Source organism: Lithobates pipiens, unplaced genomic scaffold (genome assembly GCF_037356315.1).
Source record: "Lithobates pipiens isolate NorthernLeopardFrog02 unplaced genomic scaffold, aLitPip1_a1.2 Scaffold_16, whole genome shotgun sequence".
Taxonomy (NCBI): domain Eukaryota; kingdom Metazoa; phylum Chordata; class Amphibia; order Anura; family Ranidae; genus Lithobates; species Lithobates pipiens.
The window spans coordinates 338,739,091-338,766,814 of NW_027507748.1; the positions used below are offsets into that span (position 1 = coordinate 338,739,091).

General features: G+C 43.5%; 1 protein-coding gene across 1 annotated transcript in view; it reads right to left on the reverse strand.

Annotated features, from left to right (window-relative positions):
* The window catches only part of EPHA10 (EPH receptor A10), a 943,825-nt gene that overhangs the window by 45,597 nt on the left and 870,504 nt on the right, over positions 1-27,724 (reverse strand). Inside the window, exons 11-14 of the mRNA XM_077481808.1 lie at positions 11,101-11,286; positions 9,929-9,990; positions 3,146-3,364; positions 99-248 (exon numbers count right to left, since the gene is read on the reverse strand). Coding sequence (XP_077337934.1) covers positions 99-248; positions 3,146-3,364; positions 9,929-9,990; positions 11,101-11,286 — 617 coding nt within the window. The remainder of the gene's footprint in view (positions 1-98; positions 249-3,145; positions 3,365-9,928; positions 9,991-11,100; positions 11,287-27,724) is intronic.

Genomic DNA, 27,724 nt, shown 5'->3' on the forward strand with positions numbered 1-27,724 from the left:
CAAAACCTACAGTATATAGTTTATGTGTGTTTAAATATTTGTAAAGGGGAGGAAATTTTATAATTGTAATATTCAAAACTTTATATTGTAATACTTACATCTTGATTAGACATGTCCCAGTAAGGTCTTTCACCGTAAGACATGACCTCCCACATTACTATGCCAAAGCTCCATACATCACTGGCAGTACTATAACGATGATACTGAATTGCTTCTGGTGCTGTCCATAAAACAGTGCTCTTTCCACCCTGCAATGTAGCAGATGATAGTCAAAAAACTAACTCTTTACACCCCCAAATTATTTATGAGTAAACATATCCAAAACACTTTTTTTTTAGATTTTACATTATATTATATTATTATATGTATAATTATCTCAAGTAGAGAAAGGGGGCATTAGTCAAGGGCTACTTCCAGCAATGCCCTCAATCATCAATGATGGTTAAGACTATCTCAGTACCCAAATGTATACATATATACATAACATTCCCCTTTCCCCCCCTCCCCCCCTTTCCTGATCTTTCTTTCCCTTTCACCCCTTTTCTTCTTCTTTCCTCTTTTCATTTTTTTCTTTTGGCAACCCCTTCCCCCCCCCTCTTTCCCTCCATTGAACCCCCCTTTCTCCCCCCTTTTCCCACCTTACCATTCCTCTCCCCCTTTTCCTCCCCTTTTTGCAACCTTTTCACCCATCCTGCTCCTCCTCCACCTTTCCCCACCCTTCCCCCACCTCCCTTTCCTTCTGTCCCTCCTTATTCACTTTTTTTATTCTACTTTTTTCAACACTTTGCACCTTTTCTTAATTTACCTTGTGTACTGGTTTTGTGTTGGAACTCACGCCTAACTAATTAATTATACTTCCTCTATTCAATTTCAGTCCATCCCAATAGCCCCCGTGTCTGCCCCCGGGGGATCGCCCCAGTTGAGGGTGTCTCAATTGAAATAAATATGATGTGTATCTATCACAGGGTGGTCCTGTGGATATACTATAAAACAAAAAACCAAATGCCATGTCCTTTATATATCTTGAAAACAAAAAGAAAGGGAACAGGGAGGGGAACAAAACACAAAAAAACCTCAACAAAAAATGTTGGTTGTGTTGGACTTTTTAGGCATAGTAATATATTTCGATGTAGCAAAAAGGGGAAAGAAAAAGAATATTTTAAATAAAAAAATATTTATTTATAAAAAATGAAAAAGAGAGAGAATGTATATAAAACATACCAAATACTGTTTCATATCCTGTCTAAACTAGTACATTTTAACAATGTCCATATATATTCCCATTAGGCATATGAGCCCCAAAAAAAAACCTGACATGAATACTCAATATAAAAACTGTTTACAGTAGACAGGATATTAGTTACAGAACCGATTGGATGTATTCTGATGCTCTACATGTTTCGCGTTAACGTTTCCTCAGGAGCTTTACCCATTTCATTTTTCATAGGGAGTGCCCCAAGAAAAATAAATGCAAATAAAGTGATTTTCATATCGACATCACACTGTTGTATGTACAAGAGCCTGCGAATAGCATAAGGGCTCCGAATATTTATGATGTGAGACCGCTCGGCACAGCGGTCTGAATTTTTTGGTAAAGGAAGGCACCTGAGGGGTTGAACTGTCCCCCTTACACCTCAGAATCACTGGAACAAGTCTGCCTATATCTCGCTGAAGAGATGTACGTAGGAACCCGCTAACTGCAATAAAAAGAGATTATGGTTTATACCATCTTCCCTTGCTGTCTCACATCATAAATATTCGGAGACTTTATGCTATTTGCAGGCTCTTGTACATACAACTGTGTGATGTCGATATGAAAATCACTTTATTTGCATAGAAAAATATCTCCCCTTTTCCTTTTTTCTCCTACATGTTTTTCTTGGGGCACTCCCTATGAAAAATAAAATGGGTAAAGCTCCTGAGGAAGCGTTAATCAAAACGCGAAACATATAGAGCGTCAAAATACATCCAATCGGTTCTGTAACTAATATCCTGTCTACTGTAAACAGTTTTTATATTGAGTATTAATGTTGTTGTTTTTTTTGGGCTCATATGCCTAATGGGAATATATATGGACATTGTTAAAATGTACTAGTTTAGACAGGATATGAAACAGTATTTGGTATGTTTTATATACATTCTCTCTCTTTTTCCTTTTTTATAAATAAATATTTTTTTATTTAAAATATTCTTTTTCTTTCCCCTTTTTGCTACATCTAAATATATTACTATGCCTAAAAAGTCCAACACATCCAACATTTTTTGTTGAGGTTTTTTTGTGTTTTGTTCCCCTCCCTGTTCCCTTTCTTTTTGGTGTCTCAATTGATGCCGTTCATTACTCATGGGCCTTCATTGGTGAGTCAGGCAGGATTTCTCCTAATACTCCAAATAAAATGTGTTACTGGTTGTTTAACTACCTTTTAGACTTTCATGATACTATAACTATGAGATTTTATTTTTCCATAGATATTTTGGATGACACCTCTTGAAGAAGCAGCATAGGCCATGAAACGTGTTGAGGACTACATCTATACCTACATCATCGTGTCTCCACACACCTGTGGGGGCATTTACATTTCTTTTAATGTGAATTTCATGTGATATTTTTTCAACAATTACCTATTTGTTCTTGTTGTCAATTGTGTATTGTTTATTTGTGTAATAAAATATATTTTTGATATAAATTCCTTGTTATACAATTGGGTATCAAGATAGTCCTAACCATCATTGATGATCGAGGGCATTGCTTGGAGTAGCCCTTGACTAATCTCCCCTTTCTCCACTATACAATTACAGGATGATAGTACCTAACCCTATCTACCCCAATTGTCCTTTGAGGCAACACTTCTACATATAACTGTGTCAAGAAAATTTGCTGAACAAAGGATATGGTAAACTGAAATCAGATTGTTTTACATTGCTGAAATTTGCATTTCCTTAATTGTTCCCTTTTGAATGCTGCGAATATGGGATATATATAAAGATCAAACAATTAGCCAATAGCATAAACAATGTTTATAATTCTTGTGCACAGAGTTACAATTCAGAGGACAATAACAGAATTTAGGAAAGACAAGTATATCCCTTGTTTTAGCTCAAGTTAAAATACCAACCAGCTATAATAATAAAAAAAAAATTATCTTACATTTGAATTTCGAACCATGGTGGAATATACAGTGTCAAGTTTATCATCTTGAATATGTCGAAATCCTGATATTTTGCAGACCAGGTTAGAGTTGACTAGGACTTTGTGTGCAGCAAGACACTTGTGAATGTAGCTCATCTCTGTCAGGTACTTCATTCCTGAAGCTATGCCAGTCAACATACCCACCAACTGAGCAATGGTGAACTGCCCCTCATGTTTCTAAGGGAAAAGGATACATTAGACAAAAGATGAAACCTCAGTTAGCACCCTTTCAGATCAAATGAAATGCCATTAAAGTTAAAGTGCTAATAAAGGATAACACTACACAAGACTTCAGTAAATTTATATATTGTTTTAAGCCATATTTTTACAGTACCGTTTAAAAAATAAAGTTGTAAACTTTTTAACTTTATCTGTCAGCAACTTCTTCTAATCTAATTCAGTGGATGAAGAAGGATTCAGTGTTATATCCTAGGCATTGATTTCTCACTTTCAGCCTGCCTGCTGAACAACAGAAAATTAATAGTTTCCTGTTTAGCATGGATGAATGTTGTATTCAGCAGCCTCAGAACTTTTGGTTGCCTTATTACCTAAACAGTGGCTGCATCTGATAGGATGCAGTCACTCTTTAAACTAGAATTTTTCACCCAGCTCCACTGATTTTTAAATTGACTTTTGGCCGATTTAGCAGGAGATGGCAAAAAATTGAGTCATGTATGGCTATCTTTAAGTGTAAGTTCACCTTTCTAAAAATTGTTTGTTTTGGACAGGATCAAACAAACTATGCAAAGTGTAGCAAAAGCTGGAGTTCAGCTTTAAAACAGGAAGAGTGCTGGTATGTACTATTTGCATGATATGGAATTGCATATGGGAATCTTTTTTGGAAAATCTTGCTGAAGCTGAACCTACACTTTAAATGCATTTTTACTAAGAGATTCTTTGTTGTCTATAGCTCACAGAAACAGAATGTTGTCTGAGGCAGAACTGTCATCCGTCAGGCCTAGAATGTAATTTTTTTTCCAAACTGCATCCAAAAACAAAAAAAATTGCTAGGGAGAGAAATTTTTAACCTGGCCTTAGAGGTCAGTCCCCAAGTCTAAATTCAGTCATGTGAATAGATTTGAAAAGTGGGAGTCTTGTGAATAGGTCATATGAATGAGAGGCTGGCATCCTTAATCCAGTGTAAACTCCAACACAATCTGAAATGGAGCGTACACAGAAAAAAAAGCTTTAGTGCAAGAACAGAGCAGTGGAGAGGTGCAGTTCTGTAAGTATAGGTGGATAAGTATAGGAGTGAGCTTTATAATTTCCTGAATGAGCAAAGTGATAGAGTTTCTTAAGTGTGAATCTGTGCTCAGTCTATGCTCATTAAGTATTTACATGATTATTAATAGTATTCTGACCAAGCCAAAAAATCACTTTAAAACAAGCTTTCATTCACCTCTGTATCTATATACATTATGGAGAAATTAATTTGCAAAGTTTGCAGCAGAGGCCCTAAACTGTTTGCTGTTTCTTTGAGAGCATAATCTTGGCAGTCGTGTATGTCCCATAGTAGATGTTTTTAAAGCTGTCAGAAACCAAATGAAACCCAACTTCAGAGCATTGGTTGTGCTCTTTGGGGCTCTAAAAAAGGAAATACTTTACAGTGCATACAGCTAGAGAGTTAGTAAAGACCTGTTTTAAAGGCCGTTTACTGCTTGTTAAGAATATGTAACTCTGGACACAGATGCACTTTAAGAAATAGATGCTCTTTTTTGCCCAAGTCTATAAATTAAAATAATCCTCACATACATACACACAACTAAAATGTCACTTGGTTTGTTGAAATTAGCCTGTCTTTAAGGCATACTATAAACATTTAATATACAAGAGAAAGCATCTAGCAGTTACCAAAAGTGGTTAAAATAGTGGCTATAAATGGATAGTGGTATAATTATCATGCTTTTAGCAGCATCCTTTTTTTTCTATTCTATCTATACACGGTTGAATCATAGTTATCTATGAGTCTCATAATACTCAAACAAGAAAAATATGGCCACAATCATATAATTAATTATATAAAAAAACATAGCTTAAGCCCTGGTTCACACTGACAGTGGGAATGAAATTGTGCAAGTTCAGCTGAACTCATACAATTTCATTCCCGCATGCCAGTCCCGACTTCAAAGGTGATTTCAGAGACATCTGTGTGGGTTGCTGCACAGATGTCATTGGAAATCGCACCCCAAAGTCACCAAAAGTAGTACAGAAACTACTTTTGGGAATAGGTGCGGCGGCGCAAATCACATGCCAAATCGTATGCCAAATCGCTGCAATGTGAACCAGGGCTTAAAGCCAGCGAAATATACAGTGAAATTCTCAATTTGGTTCGAAAATGTTAATTCAGGAGCACGTAAACTTTTTTTTTTTTTAACCACTTGCTTACTGGGCACTTAAACCCCCCTCAGTCCCAGACCAATTTTCAGCTTTCAGCGCTGATGCACTTTGAATGACAATTGCGCGGGCATACAACACTGTACCCAAATGAAATTTGTATCATTTTTTTCCCACAAATAGAGCTTTCTTTTGGTGGTAATTAATTACAGCTGGGAGTTTTATTTTTTGCTAAACAAACAAAAAACAAACAAAAAAAGATGCAAAAAAAAAAAAAATCATGTTTAATAGTTTGTTATAAAATTTTGCAAACAGGTCATTTTTCTCCTTCATTGAAGTGGGCTGATGAGGCGGCACTGATAGGCTGCACTGGTGGGCACTGATAGGCTGCATTGGTGGGCACTGATAGGCTGCACTGGTGGGCACTGATAGGCATAGTTAAGGCGGCACTAATAGGCACAGATAAGGTGGCACCGATAGGCACAGATAAGGCAGTACTGATGGGCACAGATAAGGCGGCACTGATGGGCAAATATGGGCACGGATGGGTGGCACGGATGGGTGGCATGGATGGGTGGCACGGATGGGTGGCACTAAGGGGCACTGATAGGTACTGATGGGCACTGATAGGTGGCACTGATAGGTGGCTCTGATAGGTGGCACTGCTGGGCACTGATGGGCACTGGTAGATGACACTGATGGGCACGTATAGGTGGCACTGGGGTGCAGCACCGGTGTTGAGGCAGATTGTGGGCACTGTGGGTGGCACTGCTGGGAGGCATGGTGGGCACTGCTGGGTGGCACTGTGGGCACTGCTGGGTGGCACTGACGGGGGGCACTTATGTTTTATTAAGGTGGCACTGGCAGAGGGAAGGTGGGCACTGGCAGGGGGCAGGTGAGCACTGGCAGGGCTGGCCGTGATCGGGACTGATGTCCCGATCATGGCCGCCGGTGATCGGCTCTTTTTTTTTCTCCAATTGGCTACTAGCCTGAACGTAGTCCCGTCGTAACGAAATAACGTCATGACGTTATGTACAATCGGATTTTCCGACAACTTAGTCCGACCGTGTGTATGCAACATCACTTCCGGAATTAATCCGTCGGAATTACGGATTCGGTTGTCGGAATCTCCAACCGTGTGTACAAGGGCTTAGTGTTGCTCATTATTAACCATTCAGATTCCTAGTCTATTGTCTTGGAGAATTAAAATATTTCAGTAATTTATAAATAGGATGATTTGAATGAAAGACTTTATATTGTGCACTAAACACTATACTTGATTGAATGATTAATTTGGGTGACTATGCTACATGCATCATCATTGTACTTTTGCACTATTACATAAATCCGCATGAGATACCGTATTTATCGGCGTATAACACGCACAGGCATATAACACACATCATTCATTTTAAGAGGGAAGTTTCAGGAAAAAAAACCTTATATTGTAAATAAGGAACTTTGAAGCAAAATAAAGGTCAGTGCCCATCTGCAGCCTAACAAGTGTGTCAATGCAGCCAGATCAATGCCCATCTGCAGCCTCACATGGGCCATCAATGCAGCCTCATAATTGCCATCAATGCAGCCTCACCATTGCCATCAATGCAGCCTCACCATTGCCATCAATGCAGCCTCACCATTGCCATCAATGCAGTCTGATAAATGTCCATCTGCAGCCTAGAGGGGCCAGAGAGGGGGGCGGGATAAGCGCCAACAGATTGCATAGAATGAGAATCTCCTATGATAGACAAAACAGTGGTCCAATGGCAGCCCAGAAGACGGGACTTCCTATTACAGAGGCCGCCAACTAAACAGGAGATTCTCACTGTATGTAATCTGACGGCGCTCGTTCCGCCCCCCTCCCTGTCCCCTCTGAGGCAGCTAAAAAAAATTAAAAAGTGTTATATGCCAATAAATACAGTAACTAGCATAGCAGAAGATAGTTGCTGGAAACTTCATAGGGTGTAATAAAATTCTACGTAACAGACAAGCTCCCAGTCAGAAAAACATATCCATAGACCTGCAGTAGCATTACATGGTGGGAAGCATTTAAGCTCATACAAATGTGCTTTTTAACACAATCACGCAGCCTGAAGCTTATATGGTAATACATGGTGTCTTGTAAATGCTCTATGTGCTCTGTCATAATCAGCTCAGACAAAATTGTCTGCTGTTCAGCTTTTGTTTTACACCCTCCAACCTTCTATTTTCTTTAGACCTTTTATGTTTTCCTGAGCACAAGCTCGCTATTGTGGTCTGTGGTTTTCATGTGCTGTGTAAGTGCTGAAGGGGAGGGAATTTTAATTTTCTAGCTTTAAATCGAATAATACAACAATCTGATGCGACACACAAATATTCTGCTTAAAAGCCTTGGGGGGGTTTCAAGTGGACAACTGTCCTTGATGTATTCTACTAAGATAATAGCTAGGGTTGGATAAAGGATGTCAGCCTACACATTGTTAGCAATGCACATCTTCAAAGAATTGTATTTATGTGATGAAACATAAAAGCAGACATATAAACCACAAAATAAAATGTTCTCTTCTTCTACCTTTTCACGCCTTTATCAGTGTATGTTTAAAGTTATAAAATAAAGTCTGATAGTCTGATAGAAAATTGTTTTTCCACATCCCACTCTTTTGTCCAAAGCAAGCAACAAGCCTATAGGTGATTGATTTGTAAAATAACGCATTATCAAAATTATATGAGGAAATACAGTTGGGCTAATTTACTACAGGAGTTGAGAATCTTTACACATACAACTATGTGAATATCCACTTAATTTGTCCAATCATAAATCACGTGCAGATAAAATAAGTCAACAGGATTTTTCTTTTGGCATATGTAGTAGAATGTTCATAATAACCAATATTGATATTAATTAGGTAGGCTGATTTTCGGAAGGAGCTGGGTATCTTCACTCACAAAATGGGTGAATATTAATTTTATAATTATATTCAATGATGTGAAAAGCATATGCACAAGATTACATATTCAAAGTGAAGATTAATTTGCTTTTCACATGATTAGATCATTTTTTCATACAATTCTTGAGTACTCAGTTTTTTCTATAAGTCTTATCTCACAATCAACTTATCCTTTAACCATGTTCTCTAGGTATGGTGATGATGAAAATGTTATTGAGGAGATTTCTCTTCCACTCTTGTCCAAGAGGCACAACAAAAAATGAGAGGAAACCTCTGCAAAGTAATCTCCTTGTAGAGAGTTGTCGCTTTAACAGGTGTCTCCATTAAAAGATTTCCTCTTTATTCCTGCCCTGGTGATAACTGTAAGGCCTCTTTCACATGGATTTTCCGTTCAGGTCCGCCTGTCCATTTTTTAGGCAGACCTGAATGGACCCTCCATAGACCTCTATGCAGTGTCGGATGTCGCCGCTGACATCCGACCCACTCCGATCCGAAAAAGTGTGACAGAGGAAAAACCTACTTTTCCATCCGTCTGAGGATCGGATCGGGTGACCACGGACCCTACGGTCCATCCTCATCCAATCTCCCATAGGGGAGAGCGGCGCTCTGACAGGTCCGTCCCTGCACAGAGTGCAAAGATGGACCTGTCATCTTTCTGCTCAGCGGGAATCGGTGGAGCGATCCCCTTCTGAGCAAAGCGGGCTCCGTACACGGACACGTCCGTGTGAAGGAGTCCTATAGGTTTGGTATTCCATCAACTTCTTTTCTCAGGGACAATGATCAATTGGATAAATAGAAAAGGCGAATCTCTCTAGTGAGATTACAGACATGACATCGAAAATGACTTGACCTTCAACCACCCCCCCTGAAAGTGGTTGTAAACCCTTACATTTACCCAGTGAATTGACTAGCCTCTGGTGATATACAGAGATGAAACGAATCATCCTACATAAATTCTACCTGTTTATCTGCAGTCTTGTCTTCTCTACTGCAGAATTTATAGCGCTCGTCTGAGCTTTCAAAAAGCAGGGGTCAGGGAGCTGAAGTTACTCCCTGAAAATCTCAGTGAGAGCTCACTGGAGAAAAGGACCCCCTTCACACAGGAACAGTGTTTTGTTCATATTTCATGTCCGAGGTCTAAAAAAAAATATAAGCTGCAAAAGCAGTGGATAAAGATAGTTTCACGTACCACAGTCGTGGTGCTTTGATTCAAAAATGATCGCTCCCGTTGAGCTTGAACACAACTCAAGCAAATTTCTGGTGCAGCAGTTATGGGGTTCAAACAGACGGTGATGAGGCATCCTATTGCTGCCTTATTGCCTGTCAAATACCTCAAAGCCAAAAGCATTCACTTATCACGGGAGCGGCAGTTTAGAAACGTAACCTTACGCCTGATACCTATTCTAAAATGAGATATTAGTTTGGGTGGAGTGATGCTTTAACATGCATAACTAAATATTTAAATTTGAGGATTACATACCCTTAAAAAGGAATCCAGAACACCGTTACCCATGTATTCCATTACAGTCATCATTGTATTACCTGCAAAGTAGTAAGCGTTATGTCATTACTATAATTTCAACATATATGTAAGCTATACATGCTGCCTGGATTGAAACAAAGGAAAACAATCGTATTAAGATTTTTCAGTAATATAGCAAATCAATTAATGTTAGGCTTAGAATCTGACAATGGGATTTGCTAGCTATGCTCAACATTACTGTTTTAAACGGGTCTACTCAATGACAGTTACAGTAACTGTAAGGAACGTTTTGCTCTAGTGTGACCCTGACAGCTTTGAATAATCAGTCTGGAGCTACCAGGACCATATGATGACAGTACATTTATTACAGCTCACTGTCTACAAGTTTCTGGGAGCCAAGACTTATCAGGGGCTGTGCAAATTGGAGGATCCAACACTTCCAGGAGTGGCAGCTCACTATTAAAATTGCAATTAAAGTGAACCATTAAAAGGTTAAAAGAACCATCAAGCCAAAAAAGTATTGCATACACAATGATGTATAATGTTTACAACATTCATTACAGGGTAAACATTTAGCAGTGCAACCCAATGATAGTGTCTCTTTAAACGTTATTGCATGCAAGCTGCTACCACTAATATGATAAACTGATATAAGAAATATATAAAGCACAGACATTATTATTATTATTTTCTTCTTTTATTTAAACTTTATTGGATTTTATATTATAAAACAAACATTTGTACACATATACATTATTTCAATCAACACATTTAATAATACCCTTAACCTCGTAAAAATATACTTCTCCCCCCCAATCCCCTCTCTGCCTCCCACCCCCCTTCCCCCCTCTGTCAGTCTCCATCATCTCTCTTCATCTCCTCCCATTCTCCTCTGCTCCTCATCCTTTCCACTGCTTACAGCATCCACTTTTCTGTATATTTTCTAGTTTTTTTAAGCTCCATCCATTTTTCCCATATAGTGTTGAATCTTTCTGCCAGACCCTCTTCTCTACTACGTAGGTAACACAAACAGAATTCTAACCAATAATTGATTGAAGTGGAAAATACGCACTATTGATTTGTTCCTTAATTGTGAAGAATGGACGGGATGCACGGTTCATTTTATCGGCCTGAATGAGTTTATTAAAGCTCTAGACCATTTTTCTTACCTCTAGTGATGACTCCTTCTAGGCGTATGCTGTTGGGATGGTCAAACTGTCCCATTATGCTAGCCTCTGCCAGAAATGAGCGCTTCTGCTTTTCTGAGCAGCCAGCTCGGAGAGTCTGTATTGCGACTGGAAGCTCTCTCTTGCTTGGAAGTTTCAAGCAACCCTTGCAAATTTCACCATATTCCCCTGAAATACAATGGAGATTTGAAAATGGTATATATCAGCAAGCCATCTGTAAGTTTATAAGAGAACATCAAATAACTAAAGTGTTTGTGCCTCTAGAAGGTACAGAAGCCTTACTATCTTGCTTGTATGTCTTGTGAATTCACCTAGAAAATTAATACAATATAATCAGACTTGCTTTCACTATCATTCTGCTCTCTTCTGTCAGCATGAAAACTCAACTGATTAGCTACTTGTGCTCAGTGTCGGGAAAAGGTCATCCGGCGCCCATGGCAAAAATGCCAAACTGGGACCCCCCCGTCATGGATACCATAATAAACCCCAGAATTGGTGCCAGTTTAGGTAATAATAGCCCCCAGCATTGGTGTCAGCTTCCACAATAATCCCCTGCATTGGAGCCAGTTACCACAATAACAACCACCTGCATTGGCGTCAGGTTTCGCAGTAATAACCACTAGCATTGGTGCAGCTTTACACACTAATAACCATCCAGCATTGGTGCCAGATTACACAATATTAAAATAACAAGCATTGGTGCCTGGTAATAACACCTGCATTGCTATTCAAACCCCCCTTTTATTGGTAGCCTGCTAACCTTCCTGCATTGTTGGTCGGTGGCAGTTCTATTTAAATACCTCCCCCCACCCAATTGGTTAATTTGTTGCAATGGACAAGAATGCAACATGAAGGGGTTAATAAAAACCACAACTGGCCACAAATGCAACATGAAGAGGTTAATAAACACAACCACTTTTCACTACTTTAGCAATGGCCAGTGGCCGTGTTAAGTAACCCCATTCAGGCTGCATTCGTTTACACTGCCAGTGTTTATTAACCCCAGGCTATCAGCAATGTTAATTAACCAACTCACTACCCAAGGGGTTAAACATCAAGCTCTCCTATGCCCGCTGCTTTCAAGTCTGTCTGATTCTACCTTAAATGCTCTCTAACTCCTGTGTGACGCCACTCTCTTCCTGCCCTGGAAATTACAACACATCTGGGAAGGAGGCTGTCTCCGCCTGTTGAACGGAGACAACTCTACCTGACTGTAGTGCTGGGGTTTTTCTAGTGCCAGATGCAGGATTACCGAGTGAGCCTCATCACTCGGCACCCCACTGGCACTCTGCCAGGTGCTGTGCTACTAAAGTTTGCCCTAATGTATTGGCCATTATTAGGGCAGACTTTAGCTTGATGGTAGCAGTGAGGTTTATCACACTGCTAATGAACGTACAGCGCCCCCTCTTCCCTATATACCTGCAGCACCCAGGGCTCCTGTCTCTTCTGCCCACCCCTTGTTACAGCCCTGCTTGTACTCCCTCTCCGAGTCTGGGATTGCAAGAGGCTGCTACCATGTCATATCCAGGTCCTTACACTAGCTCATTTTAAAAATAAACATACTGGTACTATATGAATTTTTTTTTTTTTTTTGTCATCCTGGAATTTCTTTTAAGAAACTCCTGTCACTGCCTTACTTTTCACCTACATCAACTCATTGGGATTTAAAAAAAAGTAGAGCCTGCTCAAGTTGTTTGTAAATAAGGTGAATTTATGTTATGAATACCCAACCATGGTTGAGAGAAATTAGAAAAAAATAGATTTTTGCTAACACATTATCAGTTGGCTAAAGTGGACACAGATTCATAGCTAGTGATAAAAATGATAAAAAAAGAAACTTCTCATTATAAGAAAAAAAAAACATTTATTCTGCTTTAACTGGAATTAGCCTTAAAATGAAAGTCCTCCCCATAAACTGTTACATTTGCGTAAATAAAAAACAGAAGCAGCACCATAAAATGTATTATTAAATGTTTAATTATGTGCCCTGATTATCTGGGGAGATAATGTAGATGTAGTCTGCATACTGAATGCATAAAACAGTTGTGAATCATCCAAGCAGATTATATACATAAAGTAAAAGAAAAGGAATTTAAAGTCCAAATACAGTCAAAGCTTTTTTTTTTTTGTCTGTGACTCTGTAAGAGACAATACCTCCCATATACGGTACCTATGATACCAGCACAAGAATTTAAAGGCATTGTCCATCTTTAAGAAAAAAAGTAAATGTACTAAGACCAAAAGGAACAGACTCATGCATTGCTTAGCCCCAGGCCGTAGTTTATGGGTCTGGAGAAAGTAATGAATGAACCACAAATATGGTGACGTAACTACCTCACTGCCAAATGCTCTGCTGCGTCCCTCTGCCATGGCAGAAGATGGTACTTGGCGTATATTGATTCACAGGTCTCTGTGAATGCATGACAAGACTGTGTGGACAAAGCCACTTACAGACACATTCAATTCAAAGAAAAACAGATGTCTGAAAGGAACAGGAACAGGCTGCAGAAAATTCTCCAGCACTCCTGGAAGTGGTGGAGGTTAACCACTGAAGGACCGGGGCTTCTTTTTCAGACTCAGTTTTCAGACAAGTTAAAAACACGTTTTTTTGCTAGAAAATTACTTAGAAGCCCCCATACATTTATATATTTTTTTTCTAACACCCTAGAGAATAAAATGGCGGTCATTGCAATTCACTTTTTTGAATAAAAAAATAAGACACCAGTAAAGTTAGCCCAATTTTTTTTATATTGTGAAAGATAATATTACACAGAGTAAATTGATACCCAACATGTCACGCATCAAAATTGCACCCGCTCGTGGAATGGCGTCAAACTTTTATCCTTAAAAATCTCCATAGGCGACATATAAAAAATTCTACAAGTTGCATATTTTGAGCTACAAAGCAGGTCTAGGGCTAGAATTATTGCTCTTGCTCTCAAATGATCACGGTGATACCTCACATGTGGGGTTTGAACACCGTTTTCATATGCGGGCACAACTTTTTCTTATTTATTTTATTTTATATTATTTATTTTTACACTGTTTTGTTTTTAAATAATTTGGGTCACTTTTATTCCTATTACAAAAAATGTAAACATCCCTTGTAATAGAAAAAAAGCATGACAGGCCCTCTTAAATATGAGATTCAGGGTCAAAAAGACCTCAGGTTTCATATTTGAACCTAAATGCAATAAAAAATAAATAAATAATTTGTCATTTGAAAAAATTACATAAAAAAAGTGCCTTTAAGACATATGGGCAGAAGTCATGTTTTGACGTCACTTCTGCCCTGCTATAGTATGGAGTAGGGTGGAGGCCATCTTAGCCTCACTCATCTCCATACCCAGCCACGGGTAGGACCCAATCGCCTCCGCTGCTGCTAATGGCTCCGGTAAGCAGCAGAGGGGTCGATAATGGTGATCTTGCAGCGAATCGGCCACAGAGACCACCATTATCATTTACCGAACCGCTGTCTGAAGAGATGGATACCTCGGTTGTGGCAGCAGCTGCTGCCATTACCGAGATATCCCTCTTCAAAAAAGGGACATATATCGTTGTGCGGCGGTCTGCAAGTGGTTAATGAAATCTGTAAAGCTGTTTGCTGAAAAATGAGAGAACAGACTTATTTGACACAAGAAGTTTCAGTAAGGCCGCGTACACACGGGCGGACTGTTCGCTCAACTTTGTCCGCTGAACAGTGTTTCAGCGGACAGTCCGCTCGTGTGTGGGGCTTCAGCGGACAGTTACAGCGGACAGTTTGACGAACAAAGTTTTTCGGAAATTCCGAAAAACTGTCCGCTGAAACTTGGTTTGAGCGGACAGTCCGCCCGTGTGTAGGCCACTTTCGAAATGAGCAAACTGTTCCCGCTCGGAGGAAAGTCTGCTCATTTCGAGCGCGTCTCCAGGTAGGCGGGGCCCGCGAAGGAGACGTCGCGGGCCCCGCCGCCTGGTATGGACTTAAAGGGGAACCCCAACACCGAAAAAAATCGGCGTGGGGGTCCCCCCAAAGTCCACAACAGACCCTTGTCCGAGCACGCTACCCGGCCGGCCAGGAAAGGGGGGCGAGCGAGCGCGCCCCCCCTCCCGAGCCGTACCAGGCCGCGTGCCCTCAACATGGGGGGTGCCTTGGGGAAGGGGGGGCCGCGCGGCCCACCCACCCCAAAGCACCTTGTCCCCATGTTGATGAGGACAAGGGCCTCTTCCCGACAACCCTGGCCGTTGGTTGTCGGGGTCTGCGGGCGGGGGGCTTATCGGAATCCGGGAGCCCCCTTTAATAAGGGGGCCCCCGGATACCGGCCCCCCACCCTATGTGAATGAGTATGGGATACAATGTACCCCTACCCATTCACCTGTAAAATAAAAGTACCCAAAAAAAAAAACACAACACACAAGATAAAATATTTTATTGCACAGCTCCGGGGGTCTTCCGTCTTCGGGGGTCTTCTCGCCGGACTCCTCCGCTATCTTCTTGTAGCTCTTTTGCTAGCGGAGGAGTCCGGCTTTCTTTCTCCCCGCCGCCGGCCTCTTCTCCCGACTTCGGGGGTCTTGTCCCCCTCTTCGGTTCTTCTGCCGGGCCACCGCGCCTTCTTATAGCTCTTTTACAGGCGGTGGCCCGGTCTTCTGTCGCCGCCGCCTTCCGTTCTTCTGCTGGGCCACCGCGCCTTCTTATAGCTCTTTTAGAGGCGGTGGCCCGGTCTTCTGTCGCCGCTGTCGCCTTCCGGTCGCCTTCCGTTCTTCTTCTTGTTCTTCTTCTTCTTCTTCTTCTCCAGGAGATGTTGACACGTCGCTCTCTCCGGCCGGAATGCCAGAGCCGCGCTGTGCGGCCACTTATATAGTGACAATGGGGCGGTGTCACATGGTATATGTCACATGGGTTGGTCACATGGTGACCCCGCCCCCTTACGATGTCATAGTCCCCATGTGACATCAACCCATGTGACCAACCCATGTGACATATACCATGTGACACCGCCCCATTGTCACTATATAAGTGGCCGCACAGCGCGGCTCTGGCATTCCGGCCGGAGAGAGCGACGTGTCAACATCTCCTGGAGAAGAAGAAGAAGAAGAACAAGAAGAAGAACGGAAGGTGACCGGAAGGCGACAGCGGCGACAGAAGACCGGGCCACCGCCTCTAAAAGAGCTATAAGAAGGCGCGGTGGCCCGGCAGAAGAACGGAAGGCGGCGGCGACAGAAGACCGGGCCACCGCCTGTAAAAGAGCTATAAGAAGGCGCGGTGGCCCGGCAGAAGAACCGAAGAGGGGGACAAGACCCCCGAAGTCGGGAGAAGAGGCCGGCGGCGGGGAGAAAGAAAGCCGGACTCCTCCGCTAGCAAAAGAGCTACAAGAAGATAGCGGAGGAGTCCGGCGAGAAGACCCCCGAAGACGGAAGACCCCCGGAGCTGTGCAATAAAATATTTTATCTCGTGTGTTGTGTTTTTTTTTTGGGTACTTTTATTTTACAGGTGAATGGGTAGGGGTACATTGTACCCCATACTCATTCACATAGGGTGGGGGGCCGGTATCCGGGGGCCCCCTTATTAAAGGGGGCTCCCGGATTCCGATAAGCCCCCCGCCCGCAGACCCCGACAACCAACGGCCAGGGTTGTCGGGAAGAGGCCCTTGTTCTCATCAACATGGGGACAAGGTGCTTTGGGGTGGGGGGGCCGCGCGGCCCCCCCTTCCCCAAGGCACCCCCCATGTTGAGGGCACGCGACCTGGTACGGCTCGGGAGGGGGGGCGCGCTCGCTCGCCCCCCTTTCCTGGCCGGCCGGGTAGCGTGCTCGGACAAGGGTCTGTTGTGGACTTTGGGGGGACCCCCACGCCGATTTTTTTCGGCGTTGGGGTTCCCCTTTAAGTACATTCCAGGCGGCGGAGCCCGCGACGTCTCCGTCGCGGGCCCCGCCTACCTGCACACGCGCTCGAAATGAGCGGACTGTTGCCTCGTGTGTGGGCGAGTCCGTTCATTTCAAAAGTTGCGCGGACTTAGTACGACGAACAAAGTTTGCCGTATTTGTCCGCTCAAAAAGTGCCGTGTGTGGGCGTGTTCGTTCATTCAAAAGTTTGAGCGGACTGTTTGACGAACTTAGTTTCGGCAGACAGTCCCCGCGTGTGTACGCGGCCTAAGAGATCATTGCCTACTTTTTACTGCATGTGATCAGAACACGGTATGTGTACTGTAAGGACAGGGTCAACTTAAGAGTTACAAATGATGATTCTTTTCTTTATCTTATTTCCCTCTTTTGACCTGTTGACTATACAACAGAAATTGAAGGGAAATCTACACAATGGGATGCAGATAACGAATAAAAATCTGACAGGGGTTTTAACTAGTTCTACTTTAAGGGAAAGTGAAACCACATGTCCTTTCTCTTTCACTTATGCCGTGTACACACAGCTGGACTTTTTGACAGTAAAGGTCTGACGGAACAAATCTGTCGGACAATTCGACCGTGTGTGGGCTTCATCAGACTTTTGCTGTCGAACGATCAGATGGACTTTAGATTTAGAACATGTTTAAAATCTTTCAGACGGACTCGAGAAAATCCATTTGTCTGTATGCTAGTCCGAATGGACGAAAACCGACGCTAGGGCAGCTATTGGCTACTGGCTATGAACTCCCTTATTCAGGTCTGCTGAAAGTCTGTCGGGAAGATCGTCAGACCTAGTCTGCCGGAAAGTCCGCGTAAGTGGTCTCTGCAGTTGAAAGGTAACTGTGAATCTAAAGCAAAACCTATGTGGTTCTTAGAACTGTATTCTAGCATTATGATTCACATATTACAAGCGTCAAATTGCGTTAAAGAGGTTCTAAAGCGTAAACATTTTTTTTCCTTTAATGCCTTCCTTGCATTAAGGTAAAACATGTTTAGGTGTCAGTATCCCCCCCCCCCCCAGCCTCCATTTACTTACCTGAGCCCTCATTTGATCCAACACTGTGCATGTCTGTAGCTCTTCTCTCCCTTCACTTACTGGTCTTTTGGGCTTTGCTGTGGCATCTGGATTCCATTGGCTCCCACTACTGTCAATTAAAGCCAGTAATGAGGGAGTGGGAGGAGGAACGAGGCCTGCTGATTGTGTCAGTAGCAAGCCCACATGAGTGGCTTCTCCCCTCCACCGAGTGCCCCCATAGAAAGCATTTTTATATGGGGCACTCGGTGGAGGGGAGAAGTCAGAAGCACTGTTGGGGGACCTGAGAAGAGGAGGCTCAGAGGCACTATTTGCATTCCATTCTACAAAGCAGGTAAGTACAACATGTTTGTAAATGCTTATTAAAAAAAAAAATTAACAATCCATTTATTACAAAAGGATTTGTAGGTGTGCCTAGGGGAGCATTATATCTATATATGATCCTGCTTGAAATAAATATAGGGTATTACTCAGCAAATAAGCTGTTTCTATTTTAGGCACTGCAAAGATACATAAGGATGTGCAGTATGTCATAGCCAACAGTGAAAATTCAGCCCTTCCAAATTTACTATTTACTAAAGGAACATAGAATTTAGCAACATTTTAACAAATAACCAGAATCTACTCCTTTAGTAAATCAATGATATATTGCCGACTCACAAAACGCTTGGCTATCCTTTTGTAAAGTCCCATTCACATCTAAGTGACGTGGGATCGTCAAAGTTTTTTGCCCCTTTTTTTGCTTTTATTGTGCATTTTTGGAGCAACACCATTCACTTAAATGGGCTGCCCTCCAGTCCAAAAATGTTCCAAGGAAACTCTTGTATCCTTTTTTTGGAGCCGACTTTCATGCATTTTTGAATAACGCAATTCTAAGCATTTTCCTAACTCAACAAAACATGTTTCTTTAGCCCATTTGGGGTGACATTAGTAATGAATGGGATCCAAAGGCACGATTCTGCCCGCAATTCTGAGTCACTCAGACTTCGAACAGGGCCATAAGCAAAACTGGTTAAGGTGTCCAAAAGAGTGGGGAAGAATTATAACCAATTCCTGTTTTTACGTCAGTTTTAAGACTTCATTAGGACACACATCCTAGGAGGAGCATACACGCATAAAACATCATAAAACATGAACTCGTAATAGAATGCAAACACAATATATGCAAGATTGCAACACAATAATATTGTGATGTGAGAAGAAAGATGGAAAGAAAACATAAATGAAAGAAGACGTTTGCTGAGCAGCATAGAAAAAGGAATAAAATAGGAAAAAAGAAAGAAGGAAAGTCCAAATAGCACAGCCATTAAAATAAAAACAGCCTTTAGGCTAGGTTCACACTATTGCGATGCGGGAACGCCGCGAATCCGCGGCGTTTTCCCGCATCGCATACCTCCCGCCGGCAGTTCACACTGCCCTATGCGGACGGCTGGGGGTGTCAATGTTATGTTAATGACACCCCCAGATCCGTCCGCATATCGCAGTGCGATCTGCCGACTCGCACAGGAATCGGATCGCATGGTGTGAACCCCCATGCGATCCGATTCCGTTGCGGACCCAAAAAAGGGTCCTGTGCGAGTTTGCTGCGGGACAGCTGCGAGTTCAGCCATACTATCTGTATGGCTGAACTCGCAGTGCTACGGAGATCGGATGTGATTTGCTGTGCGAATCACATCCGGATCTCCCCCCGCAGCAGTGTGAACCCAAACTGAATCCTGTCACAAGTAGTTTCTATTTCTTTAGTAAATCCACCCCATTAGGCCGGGTTCACACTGCTGCGGGGGGAGATCCGGATGTGATTCGCACCGCACTGCAGTGCAAATCACATCCGATCTCCGTAGCGATGCAAGTTCAGCCATACAGATAGTATGGCTGAATTCGCATCGCTCCCGCAGCAAACTCGCACGGGACCCTTTTTTTGGTCCGCAACAGAATCGGATCGCATGGGTGTTCACACCATGCGATCCGATTCCTGTGCGAGTCGGCAGATCGCACTGCGATATGCGGACGGATCTGGGGGTGTCATTAACATATCATTGACACTCCCAGCCGTTCGCATAGGGCAGTGTGAACTGCCGGCGGGAGTAATGCGATGCGGGAAAACGCCGCGGATTCGCGACATTCCCGCATCGCTGTGGTGTGAACCCAGCCTTAAATATGTATTTCAAAAGCTAGGCGGTAATTCACAGAAGAGGTATGCACAATAAATAGAGTTTTATGCTTCTTTACTCTAAATCTGAACTCTAATAAAACAAAACCTATCATGATCCAGCCAAGAGTGAGTAGGTCTTGATCGTATTTATTTAAGATTTAAGATCACAGTACTGATCTGTCATAATCCTGTCTGAGTTAATTTGGAATGTAGGTGACATTTTAATTGTACAGAAGTAAAGTAGAATGTTCAATTTCATTCATAGCGAAAACACGGTACGGGAAACCTACGTTCTATGCCCTTTCCAAATGCACTGGATGTGCATTTTGCTGCAGGTGTCAGTAGATTTCTGAAGATATCCCAAATCCAGATTGCAAATGTAATGCGTTTTATTTTCTCCAGATTGCATAGTACTGTGATATCATGCAATACAGTTGTAGTGCATTTTTTAAATAGTGCATGCACTACTTTGGTGCAATCCAGTATCTTTGTATTGATATTTTTTAATACATCACAAGCTACATTGTTTATTAATTTTGTTATAGCGCTGTACTGGTGGGAGTCGCTGTCCTCACGTACTGACACATTGTTTCATGGTATTATAGTATAGCTGCTGGGGGTTTTTTTTTACACATGTCTGATTTGTTCATTTCACAATTTAGTTCACATAGAAATCAATTGTTTTCTTTATGTCCCTGCAGAGACCTGCATTAGAATAAGCCCAAAATATTTTAAGTTAAATTTGCTAATAGTTTTGATTTTTTGCACATATGCTGTGAACACAGGGGGGATCCTGAGTCTAGTCTCGGGAAGGGGCACTGCCAGAAAATAAGGTATTGCTTACGGAACTGAATTTAATGTATAATACAGTGTAATACAGTGTACAGAAGTCAGTAGTATGTAGGGTGGTGTACAGAGGTCAGTAGTATGTAGGGTAGTGTACAGAGCTTAGTAGTATGTAGGGTGGCGTACAGATGTCAGTAGTATGTAGGGTGGCATACAGAGGTCAGTAGTATGTAGGGTGGTGTACAGTGGTCAGTAGTATGTAGGGTGGTGTACAGAGGTCAATAGTATGTAGGGTGGTGTACAGAGGTCAGTAGTATGTAGGGTGGTGTGCAGAGGTCATTAGGATGTAGGGTGGTGTACAGAGGTGAGTAGGATGTAGGGCAGTGTGCAGGGAACAGTAGGGCACACACTGGGGGGGTCAGGAGGGTATACACTAGGGGGGAATCGGGAGGCCATACACTAGGGGGGGATTGGGAGGGCATACACTGGGAGGGGTCAGGAGGGCATACACTGGGGGATCAGGAGGGCATACACGGGGGGGAGATCAGGAGGGCATACACTGGGGGGAGAACAGGAGGGCATACACTGGGAGGGGAGATCTGGAGGGGATACACTGGCGGGAGATCAGGAGGGCATACAGTGGGGGCGGATCAGAAGGGCATATGCTGATACCCTGGGGGGGAATCAGGAGGGCATACACTGATACACTGGGAGGTGGGGAATTCAGGAGGGCATACACTGGGGGGGATTCAGGAGGGCATACACTGGGGGGGATTCAGGAGGGCATACGCTGGTGGGGAATTCAGGAGGGCATGCACTGGGGGGGAATTCAGGAGGGAATACACTGGGGGGATGCAGGAGGGCATGCATTGATACACTGGGGGAGGAATTCAGGAGGTCATATACTGGGGGGGATGCAGGAGGGCAGCATACACTGATACACTGGGGGGGGAATTTAGGAGGGCATACACTGATACACTGGGGGGGGATTCAGAAGGGCATACACTGATACACTGGGAGGGGTCAGGAGGACATACACTGGGGGGGATCAGGAGGGAATACACTGGGGGGGAGATCAGGAGGGCATACACTGGGGGGAGAACAGGAGGGCATACACTGGGAGAGGAGATCTGGAGGGCATACACTGGCGGGAGATCAGGAGGGCATACACTGGGGGGATCAGGAGGGCATACAGTGGGGGCGGTTAAGGAGGGCATATGCTGATACCCTGGGGGGGGAAATCAGGAGGGCATACACTGATACACTGGGAGGTGGGGAATTCAGGAGAGCATACACTGGGGGGGATTCAGGAGGGCATACACTGGGGGGGATTCAAGAGGGCATACACTGGGGGGAGATTCAGGAGGGCATACGCTGGTGGGGAATTCAGGAGGGCATGTACTGGGGGGGAATTCAGGAGGGCATACACTGGGAGGGATGCAGGAGGGCATACATTGATACACTGGGGGAGGAATTCAGGAGGTCATATACTGGGGGGATGCAGGTGGGCAGCATACACTGATACACTGGGGGAGGAATTTAGGAGGGCATACACTGATACACTGGGGGGATTCAGAAGGGCATACACTGATACTCTGGGGGGGATCAGGACGGTATGCACTGATACACTGTAGGGAGGAATTCAGGAGGGCATACACGGGGGGGGGGATTAAGAAGGGCATACACTTACACACTGGGGGGGATCAGGAGGGTATACACTGATACATGGGGGGAGGAATTCAGGAGGGCATACACTGGGGCGGAGGAATTCAGGAGGGTATACACTGGGGGGATGCAGGAGGGCATATACTGATACACTGGAGGGGAAGAATTCAGGAGGGCATACACTGGGGGGATGCAGGAGGGCATACACGATACACTGGGGAGAGGGGGGAATTCAGGAGGGCATACACCGGGGGGGGGGGATTCAGGAGGGCATATACTGGGGGGGAGGAATTCAGGAGGGCATACACTGATACACTGGGGGGGGGGGGTTAGGATAGCATACACTGGGGGGATGCAGGAGGGCATACACTGATACACAGGGGGTGGGGAGAATTCAGGAGGACATACACCAGTCATAATCTTTTAATAAGTTCAATTTCTCACTTGTCATGAAAAGAAGATGAAGATCTCATTTGTCATCTAAAAGCACCTCTATGCTAAGCTGCAGTAACTCAGCAGACTCAGCATAGAGGTGCCTGTAAACAAAACCACAATGTAGTGCTAGCAGCAGAGCTCACCTCCAGGAACTTTCACAGGTTCTCTCTGCTCAGCAGCTGCAAACATTTCCCTCTTCCAGAGGAACATGATCTTGGGGAAAAGGCACATCCCCATCCCGCCCACTCAAGCAGCAGCCTGCAGTAAAGAGGCTGAAAAACTGCAGGGGGAGGTACAGGGGTCGGAGAGTGCAGTCCCGAGGTTTCTGAGCAGTAATTTGTGCTTAGAATGACTGCAAGTTGTCCCAACCGCAGATGTGGTTACCCAAGGAGGGCTCAGCCTCAGTCTTTAATATTTTCTTGAGGGGTGCAATTGCTCCGTTGCCCCCCCCCCGGATCTGCTCCTGTGTGAACGAGGCCTTACTGAACTTGAACAAAACTTGTGATTGATAAATAGGATAGCAGACTACGGGAACAGTTGAGACTTGTTCACAACATTAATGCATAACTGATTTCTATGGGCCCTGTTCACACCACAATGTTGGTATCATTTGATTATTTTTCTCTGCAGAAAAATACATACATGCTGCATATTTCTGTGCAGAAAAAATATGCACAATACCAATGTTGATTTCAATGTGCACTGGCAGCGAGTACTGTCAATGTTCATTGGTACCTGGTGCCTCCTCTATAGTTCCAGCTCCTCTGAACCTATGAGGGTAGTACCAGGAGGAGTGCTGACAGTAGGAGCACATGGCTGAATCTTGCAGGAGGCGAGATCCTGTGTATGGTAGTGACTGAATGCAGACTGCAAGGGCCTGTGACATGAGACTGAATAGCATTATGTACAATTATGGCATAACAGCTATTATAATCTCACCTCCTGTTACATTCAGCCTGATCCAGCTGTGTGCCTAAACTCTCTGCTCCCCCCTCAGTGCTGTTATACACAGGATATCATCTCCTGCTCTCTGCTCTTACCTCCCCCCAGCACCTCCAGCACTCTGCATTCACCCCTGACTTACACAGGAACTCGGCTTCTAATTTAACCAGGTGCTCCTTTTCTCTGGGCCCCCCTCCACAGTGTGAATTAATGCTACCATTGAGACAGATCTCACTTTTTGATCTGATGCTCCCTGCCTCCAGTCTTCATCCTCGGCTCCCCTAGCTCCCTGCCTCCACCCTCGGCTCCCCGCTCTCCATGTTTGGCTCCCCGCTCTCCATGCTTATCTCCCCGCTCTCCATGCATGTTCCCACTGTTAGCGCGCATTGGGAACACTAAAAACAACATTGGGTGGATATACATCCACCACAAAGTTGAATCTCGGTGGAACCCCTGTTAAGAAACACTGATTTAGACAGTGTACCAAGTAAAAGCCTTATATTGTCTTTTAGGCCTCTTTGCACACTTGAGCTAAAACAAAAACAAAACACATGTTTTACAGTATTTTGCCATTTTTTTCCTTTCTTTAAATGCCCCTTTGCCCATGTACATATAGGTGTTTACAGAAGGCAAGGGCGTTTAACCAGTTACCGACCACTGCACACTGATTAACGTTGGCAGAATGGCACGGGTGGGCAAATGACTATACCTGTATATCCCTTCCTCCCCATGGGTGGGGGTACACGATCACGCCCCCACGTGCCTGCGGCGGTCAGATTCGTTAGAGGACCAATCAGTCCTCAGTTCCCACACAATTATTTATCGCCTGGACCTGCTGATCGGTCCTAAAAAATGAAATCCTTCCTCTGTCTGTGTAAGTGTAAATGCAGACAGGAGGAAGTGATGTCATCTCTCCTCATGGAGTCTTTTCGATTCCAGTGAGAGGAGAGAGGATGTCTTACCATGAGTTTCACAACACTACACTAAGACCAGTACACATAGGAACACTTGTCACCCCCCAATCACCCCACCCCAGTTAACCCCCTTCACTCCCTGTCACTGTGTCACCAATTGCAGTTTTCAGATTTTTCACTGATCACTGCATTGGTGCCATTTATGACTGTAATAAGTGTTAGGGCAGTTAGTAGTAGGCAGAGGTAGGTCTTAGGCACCCCCCTAAACCCCCCAAATAAAATGTTAACCCCTTGATTGCCCCAGTTAAGCCTTTCACCCCCTGTCGACAGTTTCATTAATAGATCTTTTTCTGATCGCTGTATTTGTGTCATGGGTGATGTTAGTTAGCCAGTTAGTTGATTAGCTTCACCATCGGGTTTTTATAGCGTCAGGTATCCCATATATTATCTAATAAAGATTTTAACCCCCTGATTGCCTGCTAGTTAACCCTTTCATCCCTTGTCACCAGTGATCACCGCATCGGTGTTCTGGGTGACGCTGGTCAGTTAGTTTGTTTGTTATAGCGCCAGCGCACCCGCCGTATATAACCCAATAAAGGTTTAACCCCCTGATCTCCCGGCAGGTGATATCAGTTGGGTTTTAGCACCAGTCAGGGCCTACATCACCCCAGGCAATGACAGATTAGTGCCAGTAGCGCTAACACCTACACATGCACCATACACCTCCCTTAGTAGTATAGTGTCTGAATGGATCGATATCTCTTGTCTGATCAGAACTATATTAGCATCCTCAATAGTTTAGGGTTCCCAAAAAATGCAGTGCTAGAGGAATCAGCCCAGATACCTGCTAGCACCTGCATTTAGCCCCTCCGCCCAGACCAGTCCAGCACAGCCCACCCAAGTGCAGTATCAATCCATCACTAAAACTTACAAAAACACAACATACATAACTGCAGTGTTCACAGATTCAGGCCTGATCCCTTCGAATGCTAACAGTTTTTTTGGTAGCTTTTGAATCAGTTGTTGACAGTCAGGATCTCTTTTTCCTGTGAGTCGCACTAGTGCACCAGTAAATTTAAAGACCAAAATGTCAAATTGAAGGTACACTAGTGAAGAGGCCTATATATTTCTGTGCATGACGGATAGTGAAGAGGAAGTCACCCATCTGTCAGATTCAGGCTCAGAATACAATCCTGAGGACAGCAGCTGCACCCTGACAGATAGCTCTGACAACGGAGTTGTGGTCCCTGTCAAGGTCAGGTGTCCCCGATCCCATTCTTCTGCTGTTGTTGAGGTGCAAAAAATGCAGGGCTCTCGTATGGAGCAAAGAGCCAGTACTAATGCCACTCATCCTTCTGGTGAACTGGCAAGCACAGCCGCCTAGTACACTCTGGTCATAGTCAAACCAGCACTGCAGTAGTACATGGTGATGTGGCAAGTCCCATAAGTGCTGTTCAAGCTGGTGAGGTGGCTAGCACAACTAGTGTCCCGCAGCCACCAAGAAGAAGACAAAGACAGGCCCGTCGAGCCCATAGTGCCCTTCCTTCTGCATTTGCCAATCCTAATTGGGAGGCCACCACTTCTGCAGCACCTGTACTTCCCCCATTCACTGGCCAACCCGGAATGCAGGTGGAAACTGATTTTAGGTCACTTGATTTTTGTTTGCTGTTTTTCACGGAAGAGCTATTTTTCATGGAAGATCTATTGTGGACCAAAGCCATTTGTATGTTGGTCAATTCATTGCCGCTAATCCCCATGTGACCCTTTGCCAGAGACATTGCCAGAGACATTGAAGACATTTCTGGGCCTATCACTCCTCATGTGCATAACTAAAAAGAGTGAGCTGTGGTCATATTGGTCCACTGACCCAGTTCACCATATGCCCGTGTCCTCTGTCTCCATGGCCAGGGCATGATACGAGCAGATCTTGTGGTTCACGCAATTATAGGACAACCACCAGGGGATCTATAACGGTTTCCATACCAAAGGCATATGCTCACATGCTGTTAGCTTACAGCAGTATGGTAAGGGGATACATTACTATTATTAATTATTTTAGATACTTCATTTTTATTACTGTATTCTATTATCTTTATTATTGTTATTATCATTTTTACTTAATGGATAATATGTGACATCTGAACTTTATAATATGCTCATGTGCTTGTTTACCACAAGTATTGCCTCTTACAGTGCTTTTAGTGTTTCTCACATTTGCACTTTATTATTTATGTACAGCACATCATTATTCTTTACTTTTTTTTTTAAAGTAGTTGTTTATTGTTCTCTCTCTATGCTCTCTCTATTGTTCTGCTCTTTTTTATTGTATTATACAATGCAATGTTTTGATGTTACTATGTATTATCATGTTTGTTTTCAGGTATGCCATTCAGCTGCAGCGCTGATTTATTTTTCTTGACAGCAACAGCGTTTGCTCCCACGATATGTAAATTGGTGACTCCAGCGCTGTAAAAGGTGATTTCACCATCACAAAAAAAAAAGAGCATATATACTGAAGCATGGGGGCAGGGGTGGAGGGGCGATTGCCCTTAACATTAGGGGTGGATTGCCCCCCTGCATCAGCATATATTTTTTAGGCACAGATTGCATTAAAACATGTTTTATTTTTACTATGTTTTATTGTATTTGCTTTGCAGGTATGGTATGTCTGACTGTTATACTGTAAGGTTACTTTGTTTTATTGTTAACCATCATTTGCTTAGCAGGTATGCCATTCAGCTGCAGCACTGATTTATTTATCTTGACAGCAAGAGCAAGCTTTTTTGCACAAAGTTGTCGCTAAA